Source organism: Hemiscyllium ocellatum, chromosome 39 (assembly GCF_020745735.1).
Source record: "Hemiscyllium ocellatum isolate sHemOce1 chromosome 39, sHemOce1.pat.X.cur, whole genome shotgun sequence".
In the NCBI taxonomy this organism is placed as follows: domain Eukaryota; kingdom Metazoa; phylum Chordata; class Chondrichthyes; order Orectolobiformes; family Hemiscylliidae; genus Hemiscyllium; species Hemiscyllium ocellatum.
The window spans coordinates 45,639-66,489 of record NC_083439.1 but is presented as its reverse complement, the minus strand read 5'-3'; the positions used below and the strand labels follow the sequence as shown (position 1 = coordinate 66,489).

Sequence of the window (20,851 nt, the reverse complement as noted above, 5' to 3'; positions counted from 1 at the left end):
AAAGTTTCTCAAAAAAAAACTTTTAATTCTTATCCAATAGAATAAACCTGTTGTTGTGGTTCTGTTCGCCGAGCTGGGAGTTTTTGCTGCAAACGTTTCGTTCCCTGGCTAGGGAACATCAGTGCTATTGGAGCCTCCTGTGAAGCGCTGCTGTGATGTTTCTTCCGGTATTTATAGTGGTTTGTTCTTGCCGCTTCTGGGTGTCAGTTTCAGCTGTAGTGGTTTGTATATGGGGTCCAGGTCCATGTGTCTGTTGATGGATGTTCTTGCCGCTTCCGGGTGTCAGTTTCAGCTGTAGTGGTTTGTATATGGGGTCCAGGTCCATGTGTCTGTTGATGGATGTTCTTGCCGCTTCCGGGTGTCAGTTTCAGCTGTAGTGGTTTGTATATGGGGTCCAGGTCCATGTGTCTGTTAATGGAGTTTGTGGATGAATGCCATGCCTCTAGGAATTCCCTGGCTGTTCTGTCTGGCTTGTCCTATGATGGTAGTGTTTTCCCAGTCAAATACATGTTCCTGGCTACTAGGGATAGCTGGTTGTGTCGTTTTGTGGCTAGCTGATGTTCATGGATGCGGATTGTTAGCTGTCTTCCTGTTTGTCCTATATAGTGTTTTGTGCAGTCCTTGCGTGGTATTTTGTAAACTACGTTAGTTTGGCTCGTGCTGGCTATTGGGTCCTTTGTTCTAGTGAGTTGTTGTCCGAGTGTGGAAGTTGGCTTGTGTGCTGTTATGAGTCCTAAGGGTCGCAGTAGTCTGACTGTCTAGAAAAAAAAATCGTTAATTTTAAAAACCACTAATCAGGAATGGACCTGGACCATAGAACAGGCTATCACTATAGGACAGAACAGGACAACACTTCGCAAAAAAACGGCACTAAAAGAAAAAATGGACAAACTAACCCACAAACAGGAGGACACTACAACACACACCTGGGTTAAAAACCTCTCCCACAGACAGCTCACAGACATGGAAAGAACTATACTGGCCAAGGGACTCAAATACAACTACAGGGATGCCAACACAGCAGACTTCCTAGCAGCACTAGAATGCACACTCAGGAACAATGGACTGACAGAAGAGACACAACAAACAGTGAGACAAACGGTCGTACCTATGATGATAAGAAAACGACATACACATAACCTCAACACCAAGGAGAGGGAAGCACTGAAAGCACTGAAAAATGACAAAAACATAATCATACTACCAGCAGATAAAGGCAGAATGACGGTCATCTTAGATAAATCAGACTACATCAATAAAGCACAACAACTACTCGCAGACACCAACACCTACCAAATGAAGGATTCCGACTCCACACCACAACTCACCAATAGAATAATCAACACACTAAGGAATCTACAAAAAAAAACAGACAGATAACCAAAGCGGACCAGCAAAGAATGAAACCTGAAAGCAACAACACCCCCAGATTCTACGGACTACCCAAAGTACACAAACCAAACATCCCACTCAGACCCATAGTATCACTACCAGGGACACCAGCATACAAACTGGCCAAAGAACTACAACAAAAATTGAAACACCTAGTCAGCGGATCCATACAATCAACACAGGAATTCTTGGACATCAGGAATACACACATAGACAAAGAAGAAACCATGGTATCATTCGACGTGACGGCACTGTTCACATCGATTGACAAAACCCTAGCCAGAGAAACAATAGCCAACCTACTGGACATACATAACAGAACACAGGAGGCCGAACCTGTCAACAAGGACGGCATACTTAAACTACTAGACCTGTGCCTCACCACACACTTTACATTCAACAATCAGATATACGAACAAATCAATGGAACACCGATGGGATCACCAATCTCGGGACTCATAGCAGAGGCAGTTATGCAAAGGTTAGAACATACAGCCCTACCACAAATCCAACCCAAACTCTGGATCAGATATGTCGATGATACCTTTGTAATCATCAAAAACACAGAAATAGAAAAAACACACCGAATCATCAACGCCACACTCACAGGAATACGATTCACGAGAGAAGAGGAAAAGGATAGCCAACTCCCATTCCTAGACGTGTTAGTAGAGAGAACACCCAACGGAGAATTCACCACAAGGGTACGCAGGAAACCAACACACACAGACCAAGTCCTAAACTATGAAAGTAACCACCCCAACACACACAAACGAAGCTGCATCAGGACACTATTCAAAAGAGCCACAACACACTGCAGTACACCAGAACTGCGAAAAGAGGAAGAAGAACACCTATACAAGGTATTCGCCAAAAATGGATACCCACGCAACTTTATCACCAGATGCCTAAGAGATAGACCACGGAACGAGGACATGCCACAACCAAAAGGACTAGCCACACTACCATACGTCAGGAGTGTCTCAGAACTGACAGCCAGACTACTGCGACCCTTAGGACTCATAACAGCACACAAGTCAACTTCCACACTCAGACAACAACTCACTAGAACAAAGGACCCAATAGCCAGCACGAGCCAAACTAACGTAGTTTACAAAATACCACGCAAGGACTGCACAAAACACTATATAGGACAAACAGGAAGACAGCTAACAATCCGCATCCATGAACATCAGCTAGCCACAAAACGACACGACCAGCTATCCCTAGTAGCCATACACTCAGACAACCAGGAACATGAATTTGACTGGGAAAACACTACCATCATAGGACAAGCCAGACAGAGAACAGCCAGGGAATTCCTAGAGGCATGGCATTCATCCACAAACTCCATTGACAGACACATGGACCTGGACCCCACATACAAACTACTACAGCTGAAACTGACACCCAGAAGCGGCAAGAACAAACCACTATAAATACCGGAAGAAACATCACAGCAGCGCTTCACAGGAGGCTCCAATAGCACTGATGATGTTCCCTAGCCAGGGAACGAAACGTTTGCAGCAAAAACTCCCAGCTCGGCGAACAGAACCACAACAACGGATACCCGAGCTACAAATCTTCAACCAGCCTTTAGAATAAACCTGTGTCACAAATGTAGAGGGTGTGAGAAGAATATCTTTAATATTTCATGTTAAGCCCAACTGTAAATTAATTCTTCGCAATCCTGTCCTAGATTGGTTAATATTATAATGCACAATCCCAAAATGTTGTTAATTGTTTTCCCAGAACGGTGTCCACAAGCAGAAGCACCAAGTGAAAAGGCAGATGCCACAAACTAGAAAGGTATTTAGAAGCATGATTAGAATATTTTTACACTATCACTTGGGAAATAAATAGCTGCCAAAGAGCTTTTTCCTTCACTGATAAGTTGTTGGCCAATTTTAATTAAAAAAATCAATAAAACAAGATACTACAAGGGGAAAAAGAATAAAATAAATCCAGCAGTTCTGCATAAACAACCCCTGAGTAAATTAAGATTGCTGCATTAAGAAGTAGTTTCAAATTCCAAAGTCATTTCCTGTCAGGATTTTCACTGGGATTAAACTACTTTAGTTAGAAAAAGAACAAGTAAATACATTACTCAATCAACAACCTGCCAAAAGGTCAATGCAAGTGCAAAGGGTCGATATGACATTTGGGCAAATGTTGGTTCAATACCCGATCACTCATAGCTCTCTCACAGTGCCCATTTTTACTTCTCACTCAGTCCTCACACACAACATTGAACAACAGTACAGAACAGGTCCTTCAGCCCTCGATGTTGCGCTGACCTGTGAACTAATCTAAGCCCATCACCCTAGACTATCCCATCATCATCATCCAAATGCTTATCTAAAGGACTGTTTAAATGCCCCAAATGTAGCTGAGTTAACTACATTGGCAGACAGAGCATTCCATGCCCTTACCACTGAGTGAAGAATCTGCCTTAAACATCTGTCTTAAATCTATCACCCCTCAATTTGCAGCTATGCCCCTCATACAAGCAGATATCATCCTAGGAAAAAGACTCTCACTGTCCACCCTATCTAATTCCCTGATTGTCTTGTTTGCCTCTATTAAAATCACCTCTTAGCCCTTTTCTCTCCAATGAGAACAGACCAGAGTTCCTCAGCCATTCCTCATAAGACCTTTGCTTCAGACCAGGCAACATCCTGGTAAATCTCATCTGCACCTTTTCCAATGCTTCCACATCCTTCCTGTGATGGAGCGACTAGCGTTTTGAACAGTTGCAGCATGACATCATGGACTGAAATGCAATCCCTCTCCCAATAAAAGCTAACACACAATGCCTTCCACCTGGATGGCAGCTTTCAGGGATCTATGTACATGGACACCAAACTCCCTCTGCACATCCACACTACCAAGAATCTTTCAATTGACCTAGTATTTTGCCTTCCTGTTATTGTTCCCACCTTATCATCACACAAGCTGGGTAAATAGGTATCTGCTCTAGCCAATGCAGCTGTTCTTTGCAGAAGCCCACTAACCCTTGTCAGGATCAGTAATTTGATTCACTCCATATGAAGGAACCCCTAAGCCATTTGATACTGCAAAAGCTGACAAGCAGCAATATTAATTAAGACATGTACCAGAAATTGTCATGCTCATAGCCAAACTGTTCCAATATGTCAACACACTGGAGTCTACTCAACAAAGTGGAAATGTGCCTAGGAATGTCCTCTACACTAAAAGGAGGACAAATCCTAACTTGTCAATTACTGCCCCATCAGTAATTCAATCAGAAAGGTGATGGAAGGAATCAACAGTATTATCACGCTACACTTGTCGAACGAGGGAAGGGGCCATATTGGACCTGGTACTGGGGAACGAGCCAGGACAGGTGGTCGAAGTTGCGGTGGGGGATTTCTTTGGGAACAGTGACCACAATTCTGTAAGTTTTAGAATACTTGTAGATAAAGATGAGAGTGGTCCTAAGGGAAGAGTACTAAACTGGGGCAAGGCCAGTTATATCAAAATTAGGCAGGAGCTGGGAAATGTGGATTGATCACAGGTATTTGAAGGGAAGTCCACATTTGAGATGTGGGAGGCTTTCAAAGATAGTGTAAATTATACAATGAACAGAAGAGCCTTGGTAAAAGTTGATGGGCAGAGAGATCTGGGAGTGCATGTTCCATTGAAGGCAAAGGATAGGAAAGGCAAGATTTGTGAATGACAGGAGAAATTGTACGTCCAGCCAAGAGGAAAAGGGAAGTATATATAAGGTCTAGGCTGCTAAGAACAGAACTGGCCCTGGAGGAATATCGGAAGGGTAGGACAAGTCTTAGACGAGGAATCAAGCGGGCTCAAGGGGGTCATGAAATAGCTTTAGTGAGGAGAATTAAGGAGAATCCCAAAGCACTTTATTCTTATATAAGAAGCAAGTGGGTAACTAGAGAAAGGATTGGTCCACTAAAGGATAATGAAGGAAGGCTGTGCGTCAAACCCGAGAGAATGGGTGAGATTCTAAATGATTGCTTTGCATCAGTGTTCACTGAGGAGATCAACATGATGAATCTTGAGATTAGAGATAGAAGTTTGATTAGTCAGGATCATGTTGACACAAGTAGGGAAGATGTGTTGGGTAGGCTAGAGGTTAAGGTGGACAAATCCCTAGGACTGGATGGGATCTATCCCAGGTTGCTGAGGGAGGTGAAAGAGGAAATAGCTGGGGCCCTGACAGATAGCTTTGTGGGTGAGGTGCCAGAGGACTGGAAGGTTGCTCATGTTGTCCCCCTGTACAAGAGGGTAGTAGGGATATTCTGGGTAACTACAGACCAGTGAGCTTGATGTCAGTGGTGGGAAAGTTGCTGGAGATGGTACTGAGGGATAGGATCTATTTATATTTAGAAAAGAATGGGCTTATCAGTGATAAGCAACATGGTTTTGTGCAGGCGAGACTATGTCTTACCAATTTAAAGTTCTTTGAGAAAGTGACCAAGTTGATGGATGAAGGAAGGGTTGTTGATGTCATATACATGGACTATAGTAAGGCTTTGATAAGGTTCCTCATAGCAGTCTAATGGAGAAAGTGAAGTCATATGGTGTGCAGGGTGTTCTAGCTAGGTGCATAAACTGGCTGATCAACAGGAGACAGTAGTAGTTGAAGTGAGTTTCTCGAAATGGAGAAAGGTGACCAGTGGTGTTCCACAGGAGTCAGTGTTGGGGCCACTGTTGTTTGTAATATACATAAATGATCAAGAGGGCACTGTTGGTCTGATCAGCAAGTTTACAGATGACAAGATTGGTGGAGTAGCAGAAAGCATAAGGGACTGTCAAAGAATACAGGAGGATATAGATAGACTGGAGAGTTGGGCAAAAAACTGGCCGATGGATTTCAATCCAGATAAATGTGAGGTGATGCATTTAGGCAAGACTAATTCTCGAACAAATTATACAATGAACGGAAGAGCCTTGGTAAAAGTTGATGGGCAGAGAGATCTGGGAGTGCAGGTCCATTGTACCCTGAAGGTTGCTGCATGGGTGGATAGAGTGGTCAAGAAGGTATATAGTATCATTGCCTTCATTGGACAGGGTATTGAAGTATAAGAGCTGGCAAGTCATGTTAAAATTGTACAAGACATTGGTTCGGCCGCATTTAGAATACTGTGTACAGTTCTGGTTGCCACATTACCAAAAGGATGTGGATGCTTTGGAGAGGGGGCATAGCTTTAAATTAAAGGGTGGTAGGTATAGGACTGATGTTAGGGGTAGATTCTTTACTCAGCGAGTCGTGAGTTCATGGAATGCCCTGCCAGTAACAGTGGTGGACTCTCCCTCTTTATGGGCATTTAAACGGGCATTGGATAGGCATATGGAGGATAGTGGGCTAGTGTAGGTTAGGTGGGCTTGGATCGGTGCAACATCAAGGGCCGAAGGGCCTGTACTACGCTGTATTTTTCTAGAAGATTTACGGGGATGTTGCCTGGTATGGAAGATGCTAGCTATGAAGAGAGGTTGAGTAGGTTAGGTTTGTTTTCAAAAGAAAAAAAAAGAGGAGATTGAAATGGGACCTGATTGAGGTTTACAGAATCATGAAGGGTATAGACAGGGTGGATAGAGACAAGCTTTTCCCCAGGATTCAATAACAAGAGGTCATGCTTTCAAGGAGAGAGGTGGAAAGTTTAAGGGGGATAAATGCAGCAAGTACTTCACACAGGGTGGTGGGCATCTGGAATGCGTTGCCAGCAGAGGTGGTAGAGGCAGGCACAGTAGATTCATTTAAGATGCGTCTGAACAGATGCATCAGTAGGTGGACAGCAGAGGGATACAGATGCTTAGGAATAGGGTGACAGGTTTAGACATTAAATTTGGATCAGCTCAGGGTTGGAGTGCCGAAGGGCCTGTTCCTGGGCTGTAAATTTTCTTTGTACTTGCTTAGCAATAACCTGCTCACTCACAAAGTTTAGGTTCTGCCAGGGCTGCTCAGTTTCTAATCTCACTACAGCTGTGTTCTAATGTGGATTAAAGGAGCAGAATTCCAGAGATGAGATGTCAATAACTGCCTTTGACATCAAGGCTACATCTGATCAAGTACGGCATCAAGGAATACGAGCACAACAGAGGTCAATGGGAAATGGGAAGATTCTGGAAAAATGCAAAAGTGGCAGGGTTGTTGTTCTGGTGATTTCAACTTTCCCAATATCAACTAGAATCTCCTCAGTGCAGAGCTTTAGAGGATTACAGACTTGTGAGAAAGGAGCTCAGAAATGGACTGAGGAGAGCCAGGAGGGGGCATGAAAAAGGCTTGGCAAGAAGGATGAGGGAGAACCCAAAGGCGTTTTACTCATATGTGAGGGATAATAGAACGATCAGGGAGAAGGTAGGGCCGATCAGGGATAGTGGAGGGAACTTGTGCGTGGAGTCTGAGCAGGTAGAGGAAGCCATAAATGAGATTTTTGCTTCGGTTTTCACTAAGGAAAGAAAACTTGTTCTAAATGAAAACTTAGAGGAGCTGGGATTCAGTCTTGACCAGATCATGATTGATGAAATTGATGTGCTAGAAATATTGGAAAGTATCAAGATGGATTAATCCCCAGGGTCAGACCAGATTTATCCTGCGTTGCTCTGGGAAGTGAGAAAGGAGGTTGCTAAGCCGCTGGGGAGGATATTTGCCTCCTCACTGTCCACAGGAGTCGTACCGGAGGATTGGAAGGAGGTGAATGTTGTTCCTCTTTTCAAGAAAGGGAATAGGGAAATCCCTGGCAATTACAGACAAGTCAGTCTCACATCTGTGGTCAGCAAGGTTTTGGAAATAATTCTGAGGGATAGGATTTATGACTATTTGGCAAAGCATAGTGTGATTAAAGGCAGTCAGTATGGCCTTGTGAGGGGCAGGTCATGCCTCACAAATCTTATTGAGTTCTTGGAGGTGACGAAACAGGTTGACAAAGGTCATGCAGTGGATGTGGTGTATCTGGACTTCGACAAGGCATGTGATAACGTTCCCCATGGTAGGCTCATTCATAAAGTCAGGAGGTATGGGATACAGGGAGATTTGGCTATCTGGATTCAGAATTGGCTGGCTGACAGAAGGCAGAGTGTGGTTGTAGATGGAAAGCATTCTGCCTGGAGGTCAGTGTTCAGTGGTGTCCCGCAGGGCTCTGTTCTTGGGCCTCTCCTCTTTGTAGTTTTTATAAGTGACTTGGATGGAGGTGGTTGAGGGGTGGGTTAGTAACTTCACAGATGACACAAAGGTTGAGGTGTTCGACAGTATAGAGGGCTACTGCAGGCTGCACGACAGACAGGATGCAGAGCTGGGCTGAGAAATGGCAGATGGAGTTCAACCTGGATAAATGTGAAGTGATGCATTTTGGAAGGTTGAACTCAAATGCTGAATATCGGATTAAAGACAGGATTCTTGGCAGTGTGGAGGATCAGAGGGATCTGGGTGTGCAAGTACATAGATCCCTCAAAGTTGCCACCCAAGTGGATAGGGTTGTTAAGAAAGCATATGGTGTTTTGGCTTTCATTAACAGGGGGATTGAGTTTAAGAGCCGCAAGGTTTTGCTGCAGCTCTACAAAACCCTGGTGAGGCCACACTTGGAATATTGTGTCCAGTTCTGGTCGCCCTACTATAGGAAAGATACAGAGGCCTTGGAGAGGGTGCAAAGAAGGTTTACCAGGATGCTGCCTGGACTGGAGGGCTTGCCTTATGAAGAAAGGTTGAATAAGCATGGACTTTTCTCTCTGAAGAGAAGGAGGAAGAGAGGAGACTTGATCGAGGTGTACAAAATAATGAGGGGAATAGATAGCATCAACAGCTAGAGACGTTTCCCCAGGGCTGGATTGACTGGTACGAGAAGTCATAGTTTGAAGATATTAGGAGGAAGGTTTAAAGGAGATGTCAGAGGTAGGTTCTTTATGCAGAGAGTTGTGAATGCATGGAATGTGTTGCCAGCGCTGGTGGTGGAAGCAGAGTCATTGGGAACATTTAAGCAACTGCTAGACATGCACATGGATAGCAGTGAGTTGAGGGGTGCGTAGGTTAAGTTACGACATTTTACATTAGGATTAAACCTTGGCACAACGTTGTGGGCCAAAGGGCCTGTTCTGTGCTGTACTTTTCTATGTTCTATGATGAAGGCCTTATGCTTGAAACGTCAATCTTTCAGCACCTCGGATGCTGCCTTACCAGCTATACTTTTCCCGCACCACACTCTTCAACTCGGATCTCCAGCATTGTCTTCAATCCTCACTTTCTCCCAGCCAGGTATCTCAGAGCTAGGACATCTCTGTAGGAGCTCCTCATAGGATTGTCAAGGGCCCAATCATCTTCAACTGCTTCATCAGTGACATACCCTCCACTATAGAGATGTTCATTGCACAAACAAATGTTCAGCACCATTTGTGGCCAAATTCAGCAAGACCCAGACAATGTTGTGGCCTGGCCTGAAAAGTGGCAAACAACATGCACACCACTAAAGTGCCAGGCAGTTACCATCTCAAACGAGGGAGAAAGAATGTAACCATTTTGCCTCGGCAGTCAATGTCATTAATTTAGCAGAATCCTCCAATTCAATTTTCTGGGGACTATTAGTGCCTAAAAACTGAACTGGACTAGCCATACAAGTATTGTGACTACAAAAGTAGGTCAGATGCTTGGATTTTGCAGTGAATAACTTCGTTCCTGACCTCCAAAAGCCTGCCCATCATGTGCAAGGCATAACTCATGAGTGTGATTGAATACTTCCTACTTGTCTGGATGAGTGCAGCTCCAAAAACAAACAAGCAGCTTGACATTAAAAATTAACGCAGCCTGCTTTATTGGCACCACATCCAATCCACATATCAGTGATATGCAGTAGCAGCAATGTGTGCCATCTACAAGATGCCCTACAGAAAATCTAAGGCTCCTTGGACAGCACCTTCCAAACCCACGACCACTAGCATCTAAAAAGTACAAGGGCAACAGATACATGGGAACACCATCACCTGAAAGATCCCCTTAAAGCCACTCACCAATTTGGCTTGGAAATATATCGCCGTTTCTTCACTGTTGTGGGGTCAAAATCCCAGAACTCCCTTCTTAACAACTTTGTGGCTTGACATACAGCAAATGGAACTGCAACTCAAGAAAATACTTCACCACCATCTTCTCAAGGGCAGTTAGGAATGAGCAACAAATACTGGTCCAGCTAACAACTCCCACATCCATTGAGGAGGTTTTGAAAAGGTTATTTTTCAAATTGTCAAAGCCCTGAAAGCCCTTAACACCTTCTTCCACATTTTTGACTTTTCTCCATGACATCAACTGTTCTGTTTGGCCCGGATGTAATTTTTCCCATCTATGGGCACCACTCCTCCTTTATTCACTTTCTTCATTCCCTTCACAAAACCAAGAGGTTTAATGTTGTTAACAGGACTTTAGCGGTTTTTGTTTATCGATTTAGATTTTTAAAATTGTCACATGTACTCAAGTACAGAAGTACATGGGTGCAGTGAAGAGTGAGTAATGTCACCTCACACAGCACCTTTGGAACAAAGATATATAGGTATGAAAAACCTAGGTACAAACTAGGTGAAACAGAGGTAAAATGTTGAGCATTACCTTCATAGAATAAGTAGAAAATTAAAGAAATTAGGTGATGGTCAACATTAAAGTCTTAATGTAAACTAGAAAATAAAGGAATTAAGTTTAAATTCAACAGTCTTTGAGGAGTCCTACCCTCAAGCTCTCAGAGACCTGAGCTGCCTGTTCTTGATGTCACCACCGCAGATACCAGGTGACCTTCCACACATGTGCTCTTCCCATGTTGGGCTACAATACCATCACTGCTGAAGCTGCCACATTCCCAATCTCCTGTTGCCTCCTGAACATGTCTGGGTAGGATCCACTTGCACTTCCATGAAGACCTGGGCACATTTTCTATATCAAAGTAAATCATGTTTTCAAAGTTTGAGAGAAGATTTGTAGCTCGGTGCTCATTGTTGTGGTTCTGTTCGCCAAGCTGGGAGTTCTTCTTGCAAACGTTTCGTCCCCTTTCTCGGGTGACATCCTCAGTGCTTGGGAGCCTCCTGTGAAGCGTTTCTGTGCTGATTCCTCCGGCATTTATACTGGTTTGAATCTGCCGCTTCCGGTTGTCAGTAGCTGTTCGCTGCAGTGGCCGATATATAGGGTCTAGGTTGATGTGTCTGTTAATCGAATTCGTGGATGAGTGCCATGCTTCTAGGAATTCCCTGGCTGTTCTGTTTGGCCTGTCCTATAGTGGTGTTGTCCCAATCGAATTCATGTTGTTTGTCATTGGAGCGTACGGCTACTAAGGATAGCTGGTCGTGTCATTTCGTGGCCAGTTGATGTTCATGGATGGGGTTGTTAGATGTCTTCCGGTTTGTCCTATGTAGTGTTTTGTGCAGTCCTTGCATGGGATTTTGTAAACTACGATGGTTTTGCTCATGCTGGGTATCGGGTCCTTTGTCCTGGTGAGTTGTTGTCTGAGAGTGGCTGTTGGTTTGTGCTGTTAGGAGTCCTAGTGGTTACAGCAGTCTGGCTGTCAGTTCAGAAATGCTCCTGATGTATGGGAGTGTGGCCAGTCTTTTGGGTTGTGGCATGTCCTCATTTCGTTGTCTTTCCCTGAGGCATCTGTTGATGAAATTGCACGGGTATCCGTTTTTGTTGAATACCTTGTATAGGTGTTCTTCTTCCTCTTTTTGTAGTTCAGGTGTGCTGCAGTGTGTTGTGGCCCTTTTGAATAATGTCCTGATGCAACTTTGTTTGTGTGTGTTGGGGTGGTTGCTTTCATAGTTCAGGACTTGGTCTGTGTGTGTGGCTTTTCTGTATACCTTTGTGGTGAATTCTCTGTTTGGTGTTCTCTGTACCATCATGTCCAGGAATGGGAACTGGTTGTCCTTTTCTTCCTCTCTCGTGAATCAGATTCCTGTGATTGTGGCGTTGATGATCCGGTGTGTGTTCTCTATTTCTGTGTTTTTAATGATTTAAAAGGTGTCATCCACATATCTGACCCAGAGTTTGGGTTGTAGTTGCGTTAAAATCATGTTTGTTGCTCCTTTGCTCAGTTGTGGCAAATGCAGTATAGAGAGGACGTGATGGAACAGATCTGTGGACAGAGTCTATATATATTTAAGGCTGTTATAGATAGATTCTTGATCTGTCAGGGAATCAACTTATGGAGAAAAGGAGGCAGATAATGTTAGAAGTGTGTAAGTCACTGCCTGAAAACACTGAAGGCAGAATCTCCAATAAATTAAGAAAATATTTGGCCATGCATTTGAAACATTGTAACCCACAGAGCCACAGTCCAACTACCAGAAATTAAAAGAAAATTAAAACAGTCCGCACTCTAGAGGTTGTAAGCATAGTGTTAAGGAATCATGCCTCTTGATTTAGAAGATACCAGAGCCTGGGAGGAGAAAAGATAAATAACAGTGAATCAAGTAGAAACACTTTGGAGAATTAGGAAGAAGGCTGAAAAGCAGGACGTCCAAGGTGGTTATCTCCGGTTTGCTTCCCGTTCCTCAGGCTGGTGAGGCCATAAACAGGGAGATAATGACTTGAACGTGTGGCTGAGGAACTGGTGCAGGAAGCAAGGATTTAAATTCTTGGATCACTGGGGTATGTTTTGTGGTAAGCATAAATTCTACAAGCGAGACAGTTTGCACCTTAGTAGGTTAGGGACCAGCATTCTGGAAGGCAGGTTTGCTACTGCAACACAGCTATGTTTAAACTAAGTAGCAGGGTGGGGACAAACTGGATGTTTAAGAAGGAAATTAGAGGGAAAGTTAGAACAAGGGAAGTCAAGAAAGACAACTGTATCAATGAGGCAGAAAACTCAGAAAAGGATCATGCTGTAAGGTTGAGTGAAATGGGAGTTGATGGGAAGGGTGAGGGCAATAACAAATTAAAAATACTATATATGAATGCACGAAGCATTAGAAATAAGATGGATGAGCTTGAGGCTTTTTTGGAAATTGGCAGATACGATATTGTGGGATAACAGACGTGGCTTCAAGTGGACAGGGCCTGGGAAATGAATATTCAAGGCTACACGTGCTATCGTAAGGACAGACTGATGGGCAGAGGGGGTGGGATGGCCATGTTGGTAAGGGATGATATTTAGTCTCTTGTGCGGGGGGACCTAGAATCAGGGGATGTAGAGTCAGTGTGGATAGAGCTGAGAAATACTAAAGGTAAAAAGACCCTTTTGGGGGTTATCTACAGGCCCCCAAACAGTAGTCTGGATGTCGGATGCAAGTTAAATCAGGAGCTGAAATTGGCCTGTTGCAAAGATGTTACTACAGTTGTTATGGGGGATTACAACATGCAGATAGACTGGGAGAATCAGGATGGTATTGGACCTCAAGAAAGACTTTGAGGAGTGCCTCAGAGATGGATTCTTAGAACAGCTGGTGCTGGAGCCAACCAAGGAGACGGCAATTCTGGATCTGGTATTGTGCAACGAACCAGAATTGCTCAGGGACCTCGAATTGGAGGAGCCATTGGGAAGTAGTGACCATAATACAATAAGCTTCAATCTGCAATTTGAGAGGGAGAGGGTACAATTGGAAGTGACAATATTTCTGTTGGATAAAGGGAACTGTGGAGCTATGAGGGAGGAGCTGGCCAAAGTTCAATGGTGCAATACCTTAGCAGGGATGACAGTGGAGGAACAATGGCGGATATTTCTGTGTATAATGCAGAAGTTGCAGGATCAGTTCATTCCAAAAAGAAAGAAAGATTCTAGGAGTAGGCATGGGTGGCTGTGGCTGATGAGGGAATTTAAAAAACATATGAAGTTAAAAGAGAAAAAGTATAACATAGCAAAGATAAGTGGGAAAATGGAGGACTGGGAAGCTTTTAAAGAACAACAGAGGATTAACGAAGAAGGAAATACGCAGAGAAAAAGGTGAGGTACAAAGGTAAACTGGCCAAAAATATAAAGGAGGATAGTAAAAGTTTTTTTAGGTATGTGAAAGGCAAAAAATGGTTATGACTAAAATTACGCCCTTGAGGACAGAAACAGGGGAATATATTACGGGAAACAAAGGAATGGCAGAAGAATTGAATTGGTACTTCAGATCTGTGTTCACTGGGGAAGACACAAGCAATCTCCCTGAGGTAACAGTGGCTGAAGGACCCGAACTGAAGGGAATTTATGTTTGCCAGGAATTGGTGTTGGAGAGACTGTTGGTCTGAAGGTTGATAAGTCCCCGGGGCCTGATGGTCTACATCCTAGGGTACTGAAGGAGGTGGCTCGAGAAATCGTGGATGCGTTGGTGATTATTTTCCAGGGTTCGATAGATTTGGGATCAGTTCCTGCGGATTGGAGGGTGGCTAATGTTGTACCACTTTTTAAGAAAGGTGGGAGAGAGAAAGCAGGAAATTATAGACCAGTTAGTCTGACCTCAGTGGTGGGAGAGATGCTGAAGTTTATTATAAAGTATGAAATTACGACACATCTGGATAGTAGTAACAGGATAGGTCAGAGTCAGCATGGATTTGTGAAGGGGAAATCATACTTGACTAATCTTCTGGAATTTTTGGGGGGATGTAACTCTGAAGATGGACGAGAGAGATCCAGTAGATGTAGTGGACCTGAACTTTCAGAAAGCTTCTGATAAAGTCCCACATAGGAGGTTAGTGAGCAAAATTAGGGCGCATGGTATTGGGGGCAAAGTACTAACTTGGATTGAAAGTTGGCTGGCTGACAGGAAACAAAGAGTAGTGATTTCGAAATGGCAGGTAGTGACCAGTGGGGTACCGCAGGGATCAGTTACTGGGACCACAGCTTTTTACAATAAACATTAATGATATAGAAGATGGTATTAGTAATAGCATTAGCAAATTTGCTGATGATACTAAGTTGGGTGGCAGGGTGAAATGTGATGAGGATGTTAGAAGATTACAGGGTGACCTGGACAAGTTAGATGAGTGGTCAGATGCATGGCAGATGCAGTTTAATGTGGATAAATGTATGGTTATCCACTTTGGTGGCAAGAACAGGAAGGCAGATTACTAGCCAAATGGAATCAATTTAGGTAAAAAGGGGCAGTACAAAGAGATCTGGGTGTTCTTGTACACCAGTCAATGAAGGTAAGCATGTAGGTACAGCAAGTAGTGAAGAAGGCTAATAGCATGTTGGCCTTCATAACAAGAGGGATTGAGTATAGAAGCAAAGAGGTTCTTCTGCAGCTGTACACGGCCCTGGTGAGACCACACCTGGAGTATTGTGTGCAGTTCTGGTCTCCAAATTTGAGGAAAGACATCCAGGCTATTGAGGGAGTGCAGCGTAGGTTCACGAGGTCTATTCCCGGAATGGCAGGACCACCTTACTCTGAAAGACTGGAGCGACTGGACTTGTATACCCTTGAGTTGAGAAGACTGAGGGGATATGATTGAGACATAAGATTATTAAAGGATTGGACACTCTGGAGGCAGGAAACATGTTTCCGCTGATGGGCGAGTGCCAAACCAGAGGACACAGCTTAAAAATACGGGGTAGACCATTTAGGACAGAGATGAGGAGAAACTTCTTCATCCAGAGAGTGGTGGGTGTGTGGAATGCTCTGCCCCAGAGGGCCATGGAGGCCCAGTCTCTGGATTCATTTAAGAAAGTGTTGGATCGAGCTCTCAAGGATAGTGGAATCAAGGGTCATGGAGATAAGGCAGGAACAGGATACTGATTAAGGATGATCAGCCATGATCATATTGAATGGTGGTGCAGGCTCAAAGGGCAGAATGGCCTACTCCTACACCTATTGTCTATTGTTCATGGAGTTTGGGGATATTACAGGAAAGCATTTAAAACCATTGTTTAATACAAAATTTCATAACAATACTTCAAATAGAAATTGAAGATTAGATATTTAATGGAAATACTACCACCAGCAAGTTCTCCAAGTCATTCACCATCCTGATAACAATGTAGAAACAGGCCCTTCAGCCCAACAAGTCCACACCAGCCCCCTGAAGAGTAACCCACCCAGACTTATTCCCCTGTCTAGTGCACCTAACCTGCACATCTTTGGACTGTGGGAGGAAATCAGAGCAACCAGAGGAAACCCACACAGACACTGGGAGAATGTGGAAACTCCACACAGACAGTCACCTGGGGCTGGAATTAAACCTGGGTACCTGGCACTGAGGCAGCAGTGCTAACCACTGAGCCACCATGACAGAAATATCTTGCTGTTCTTTCAATCCTCCCAACACAATTGTGGGTCTATCTGCAGCACCTGGGCTGCACTAGTTCAAGAAGGCAGTTGACCACTACCTACTACAGCATTTAAAAGGCATCTGGACGGGTATATGAACAAGAAGGACTTACAGGGATATGGGTTGGCAAATGGGACTAGATTAGGATATCTGGTCGAGTGAGAGCGGAGGGTCTCTTCCCGTGCTGTACATTTCTATGACTCTCTAACTAGAGACAAGGCCCAGCCAGCTCGCACTCCTCGAGTGATTTTTTAAAATGACCGGTAGCAGTTGGATTACAAGACTTAAACCCATTGTAAATATTCATTAACATTCCTAAACCAAAGGCTTCTCTTGGTCTGTAGAGAGTTTAAGCGGCAACTTGATACTGACCTTGTGATAAATTCCAAATCATCCCAGTTAGGAGAAAGATTCTGGTCCAGTTTGAAACCATTTCTTCAGCCGTGATCTTATATTAAAGTGTTTCTTGCAGGTCTTCAGGCAGGGTCAGTTAAATTTATTGCATGGGGTCAGGAGCTATTCTCAATAAACGGAAAAAAAATTCTGTGGATGCAGAAATCTGAAATAAAGTCAGAAAATGCTGTGAACATGCGGTAGCTCATACAGATATGAGAGAGAAATATTTATACGGTAATTGGTTTGGATTTTGGAAAAGAATTAAGGATGTGGAACTCGAAAGAGTGGAACACAGACTATCGACAGATTTTAACACGTCAGTCCTTCTAGCCCCAACCCGAACCCTAATTGTAGGACATCCGAATGTTTTCCACCTCTTTTCCTTCCCAAGAGTCAGACTGTTCCTATTGTGTAACAAGGACAGAGAAGGGGAAGCGCGGGCAGAGGTTTCATACTGGACGGGTGCTGGAAAATTTCCCCTGTGCCACCATATCGTTCATTTCTTTCTTGGATCATGTTGCCCCATAAAATTTAATATCTCCTCACTTCCACCCACTCAGATTTCCTTTTTCCTGCACTGGCTCCGAATCGGTTACTTTGTGAAGTTGCTTCAGGTTCTGTTGAAAAGTCTGAAGCTGCCTGACGTACACTCGGGGTGTTCCAACATTTTCTGTTATTTCGAACAGCGGCTTTTAAGTAAATAATTTGCGGTTCATTTCTGTGTCACACTTTCGTGGGATAAGCTTCACCTCTGAAGGCATTTCATTGACATCGATATTTGTCCACCCGAGATCATTGACGAGTCCCTACCAAAAACTCACGGCAGAAATCACAAATTCACTGGCACCGTTTCTCCAGAATCCTGGTCCCGTTTCAATTGGAACCATGTACAGAATCTGACAGTTACAGTGCCTGAGATACAGAAACACGAACACTTACCCCAAACGCAACTCTCCGATGACTTTTTTCACAATCCACCCGTTTGGCGTTTTATAGAGATATGGTCCCTCAGTGTTGGGTCACGCCCAGGAGATGGAACACCTGCCGCGGATTAAAATAGAATAACTCTTCCAAAAATAAACTCATTATTTCGATCAAAGAATGAGCCCTGCTGAACGATTCCGGGAAATTGCAGCATTGCCAACAAAGTTACGAAGAATTTAGGGATTTGTACACTAACAAATTAAGAGAAACTGAGATAACTGATTGAGAATCAAAAACGGTTTGGAGACAGAGACTGCAGATGTGGAAATCCGAAAATAAAATGCAGAAATTGCTGAAGAAACTCAGCAGGCCTGGCAGCATCTGTGCAGAGCAGTCAGAGTTAACATTCGGGGTCGAGTGAATCCTCTTCAGAACAGAATAAATTTATTCTCATTTCTGTCCTGAAAAGGGTAATCTCTAATTTTAACACAATGACTTTTATTTCTGGACTAATTCACAAGTTCATCTTGTCAAGACCATTCAAGGCCTTATACACTTCAATCGGATCAACCCACAATCTTCTAAATCCATGTTGAATGAAGACCAGTCTGCCACTCTATCTGTATAAAATAACCATCTCATTCTAGGTATGAATCTGGTAAACCTCCTCTGAACTGCCTTCAATCCTTTAACATTCTTTCGTAAATAAGGGGACCAAAACCGTGCACAATATTTGAGACACGGTGTCACCAATGCCCTCGATAACAAGCAGAATATCTTTACTTTTATGTTCTATCCTTCTTGTATTAAAGGATAATATTCTAGATTATATGCTATACCTGCATACAAATGTTATGTGATTCATACACTAAAACCACTTAACTCATCTGCTGATATTAATTATCTTAATTTGTGCCACCCAGAGCTTCTAATTTTGTATGGTACTTGTATTCTCTACAGTGAAGACAAATAAAAATAACTGTTCAATATCTTCCACTTCCTCATTCAGGGTTAGAGACAAAAATAAGTGCAGATGATGGAATCCAAAGTAGCCAGGCGGGAGCCTGGAAGAACACAGCAAGCCAGGCAGAATCAGGAGATGGAGAAGTCGACATTTCAGGTGTAACCCTTCTTCAAGATTGTGGGGAGCTGCAGATAAAGGAGGTAGTGGGGGCAGGATGGTGAAGTGGAAACGGGTAGAGGGTATGACCTGGTTGGTCAATGGGAAAAATGAATTTGGTAGCAGGGAGTAGTGGAAAGGTGGGGGAGGGACAAAGAAGGGAAGTCAAGGGATGGGAAGGGAAGACATTTGAAATTGGAGAACTCAATGGACTGTTGGCTGCCCAGGCAGAAAATGAGGTGTTGTTCCTCCAATTTGTGGTGTGGTTCATTGTGGCAATGGAGGAGACCAAGGATGGTCATATTAGAGAGAAGAAGGTTGAGAGTTGACTTAATTGAAACGTATAAGATAATCAGAAGGTTAGATAAGGTGAGAGCCTTTTTTCTAGGATGGTGATGGATAACATGAGAGGACATAACTTCAAATTGAGGGGTGATGGATATAGGACAGATGTCAGAGGTCGTTTCTTTACTCAGGGAGTAGTAGGGTCATGGAACGCACTGCCTGCAACAGTAGTGGACTTGCCAACTTTAAGGGCATTTAAATGATCATCGTATAGGCATATGGATGAGAATGGAATAGTGTAGGTTAGATGGGCTTCAGATTGGTTCTACAGGTCTGTGCAACATTGAGAGCTGAAGGGCCTGTACTGCGCTGTAACATTCTATGTTCTATGTTGGATTGAGAAGGGGATGACTGGGAAGTCTGGTCATTCCCTGTATGGCCCAGCTGAGATGCTCAGCAAACCATTTCCTAAGTTTACGCTTGGTCTCCCTGATGTACAGAAGACCACATCGGGAACACCTGATGCAGTAAAGTAGGTTGGAAGAGAATCAGGTAATCCTCTGTCTCACCTGGAAGGACTGTTTGGGGCCATAGATGGAGGTGAGGGGATTGGTATACTGGCAGGTTTTGCATCTTTTTCAGTTGCAGGGGAAGGTACCTGGGGGTTCGGGTGTTGGTGGGGAGAGTGGCACAAACTGTCAAAGGGAATGGTCCTTGTGGAAGGCGGGGGGGTTGGTGAAGGGAAGATGTTCTTGGTGGTGTGGTCTAGTTGGAGTTGGTGGAAGTGCGGAGACTGGTGGAGTGGTAGATGACAATAAGGAGTTCTCTGTCTTTATTGCACTGAGGGGTTTTTGAGCTGTGGAACAAGGAATGGTTGAGGTGCAGTGGAGGACGGTCTGGAGGACAGAGGTAGGAAAAACACATCGTTCGAGATAGGTGGACATCTGGGCTGTTCACGAGTAGAATGTCTCCTTGTCCAAGCAGATGCAACGGAGGTGGAGGAATTAGAAGAGTGGGATTGAGTTCTTGCAGGAGGAGGTTTAGTTCAGGTCTGGGTACTTCCTCATTCATTACAATAAAGACCAACACTTATTTAACTTGTAGTGTTCCTTTTTATGTACTAATGGAAACTCACACAGAATCATAGAGTCATGGAGACCTACAGCACAGAAACAGACCGTTTGGCCCAAGCTGGTCCATGCCGACCAAAACGTCCACACACGCTCACCCCACTTACCTGTATTTGTCCCACATTCTTCTAATCCTTTCCTATCCACGTATTTGTCCAAATGCTTTTTAAATGTTATTAATGTATGTGCCTCAACCACTTCTGCTGGCAACTCATTCCAGATGCATACCACCCTCTGTGTAAAAGAGTTACCACTCAGCTTTCCTTTTGTACTTTCCTATCTTACCTTAAACTGATACCCTTTGGTCCTTGATTACTCAACTTTGGGAAAACTTTGGGGAATGCATTCACCCTATCCATGCCTCTCACGATCTTATACACTTTTATCAGATTCCCCCCTCAGTCTCCT

At 43.8% G+C, this 20,851-nt stretch overlaps 1 protein-coding gene across 2 annotated transcripts in view; it reads right to left on the bottom strand.

The window, feature by feature from the left end:
* cilp (cartilage intermediate layer protein, nucleotide pyrophosphohydrolase) overlaps window positions 1–17,969 on the bottom strand; it is a 64,248-nt gene extending 46,279 nt beyond the window's left edge. For both annotated transcript variants that reach the window (XM_060852898.1, XM_060852900.1), the window contains exons 1-2: window positions 17,924–17,969; window positions 16,961–17,147 (exon numbers count right to left, since the gene is read on the bottom strand). In XM_060852898.1, the coding sequence (XP_060708881.1) occupies window positions 16,961–17,021 (61 nt within the window). In that variant the 5' untranslated portion in view covers window positions 17,022–17,147; window positions 17,924–17,969. The remainder of the gene's footprint in view (window positions 1–16,960; window positions 17,148–17,923) is intronic.
* Between the last annotated feature and the right edge of the window lie 2,882 nt (window positions 17,970–20,851).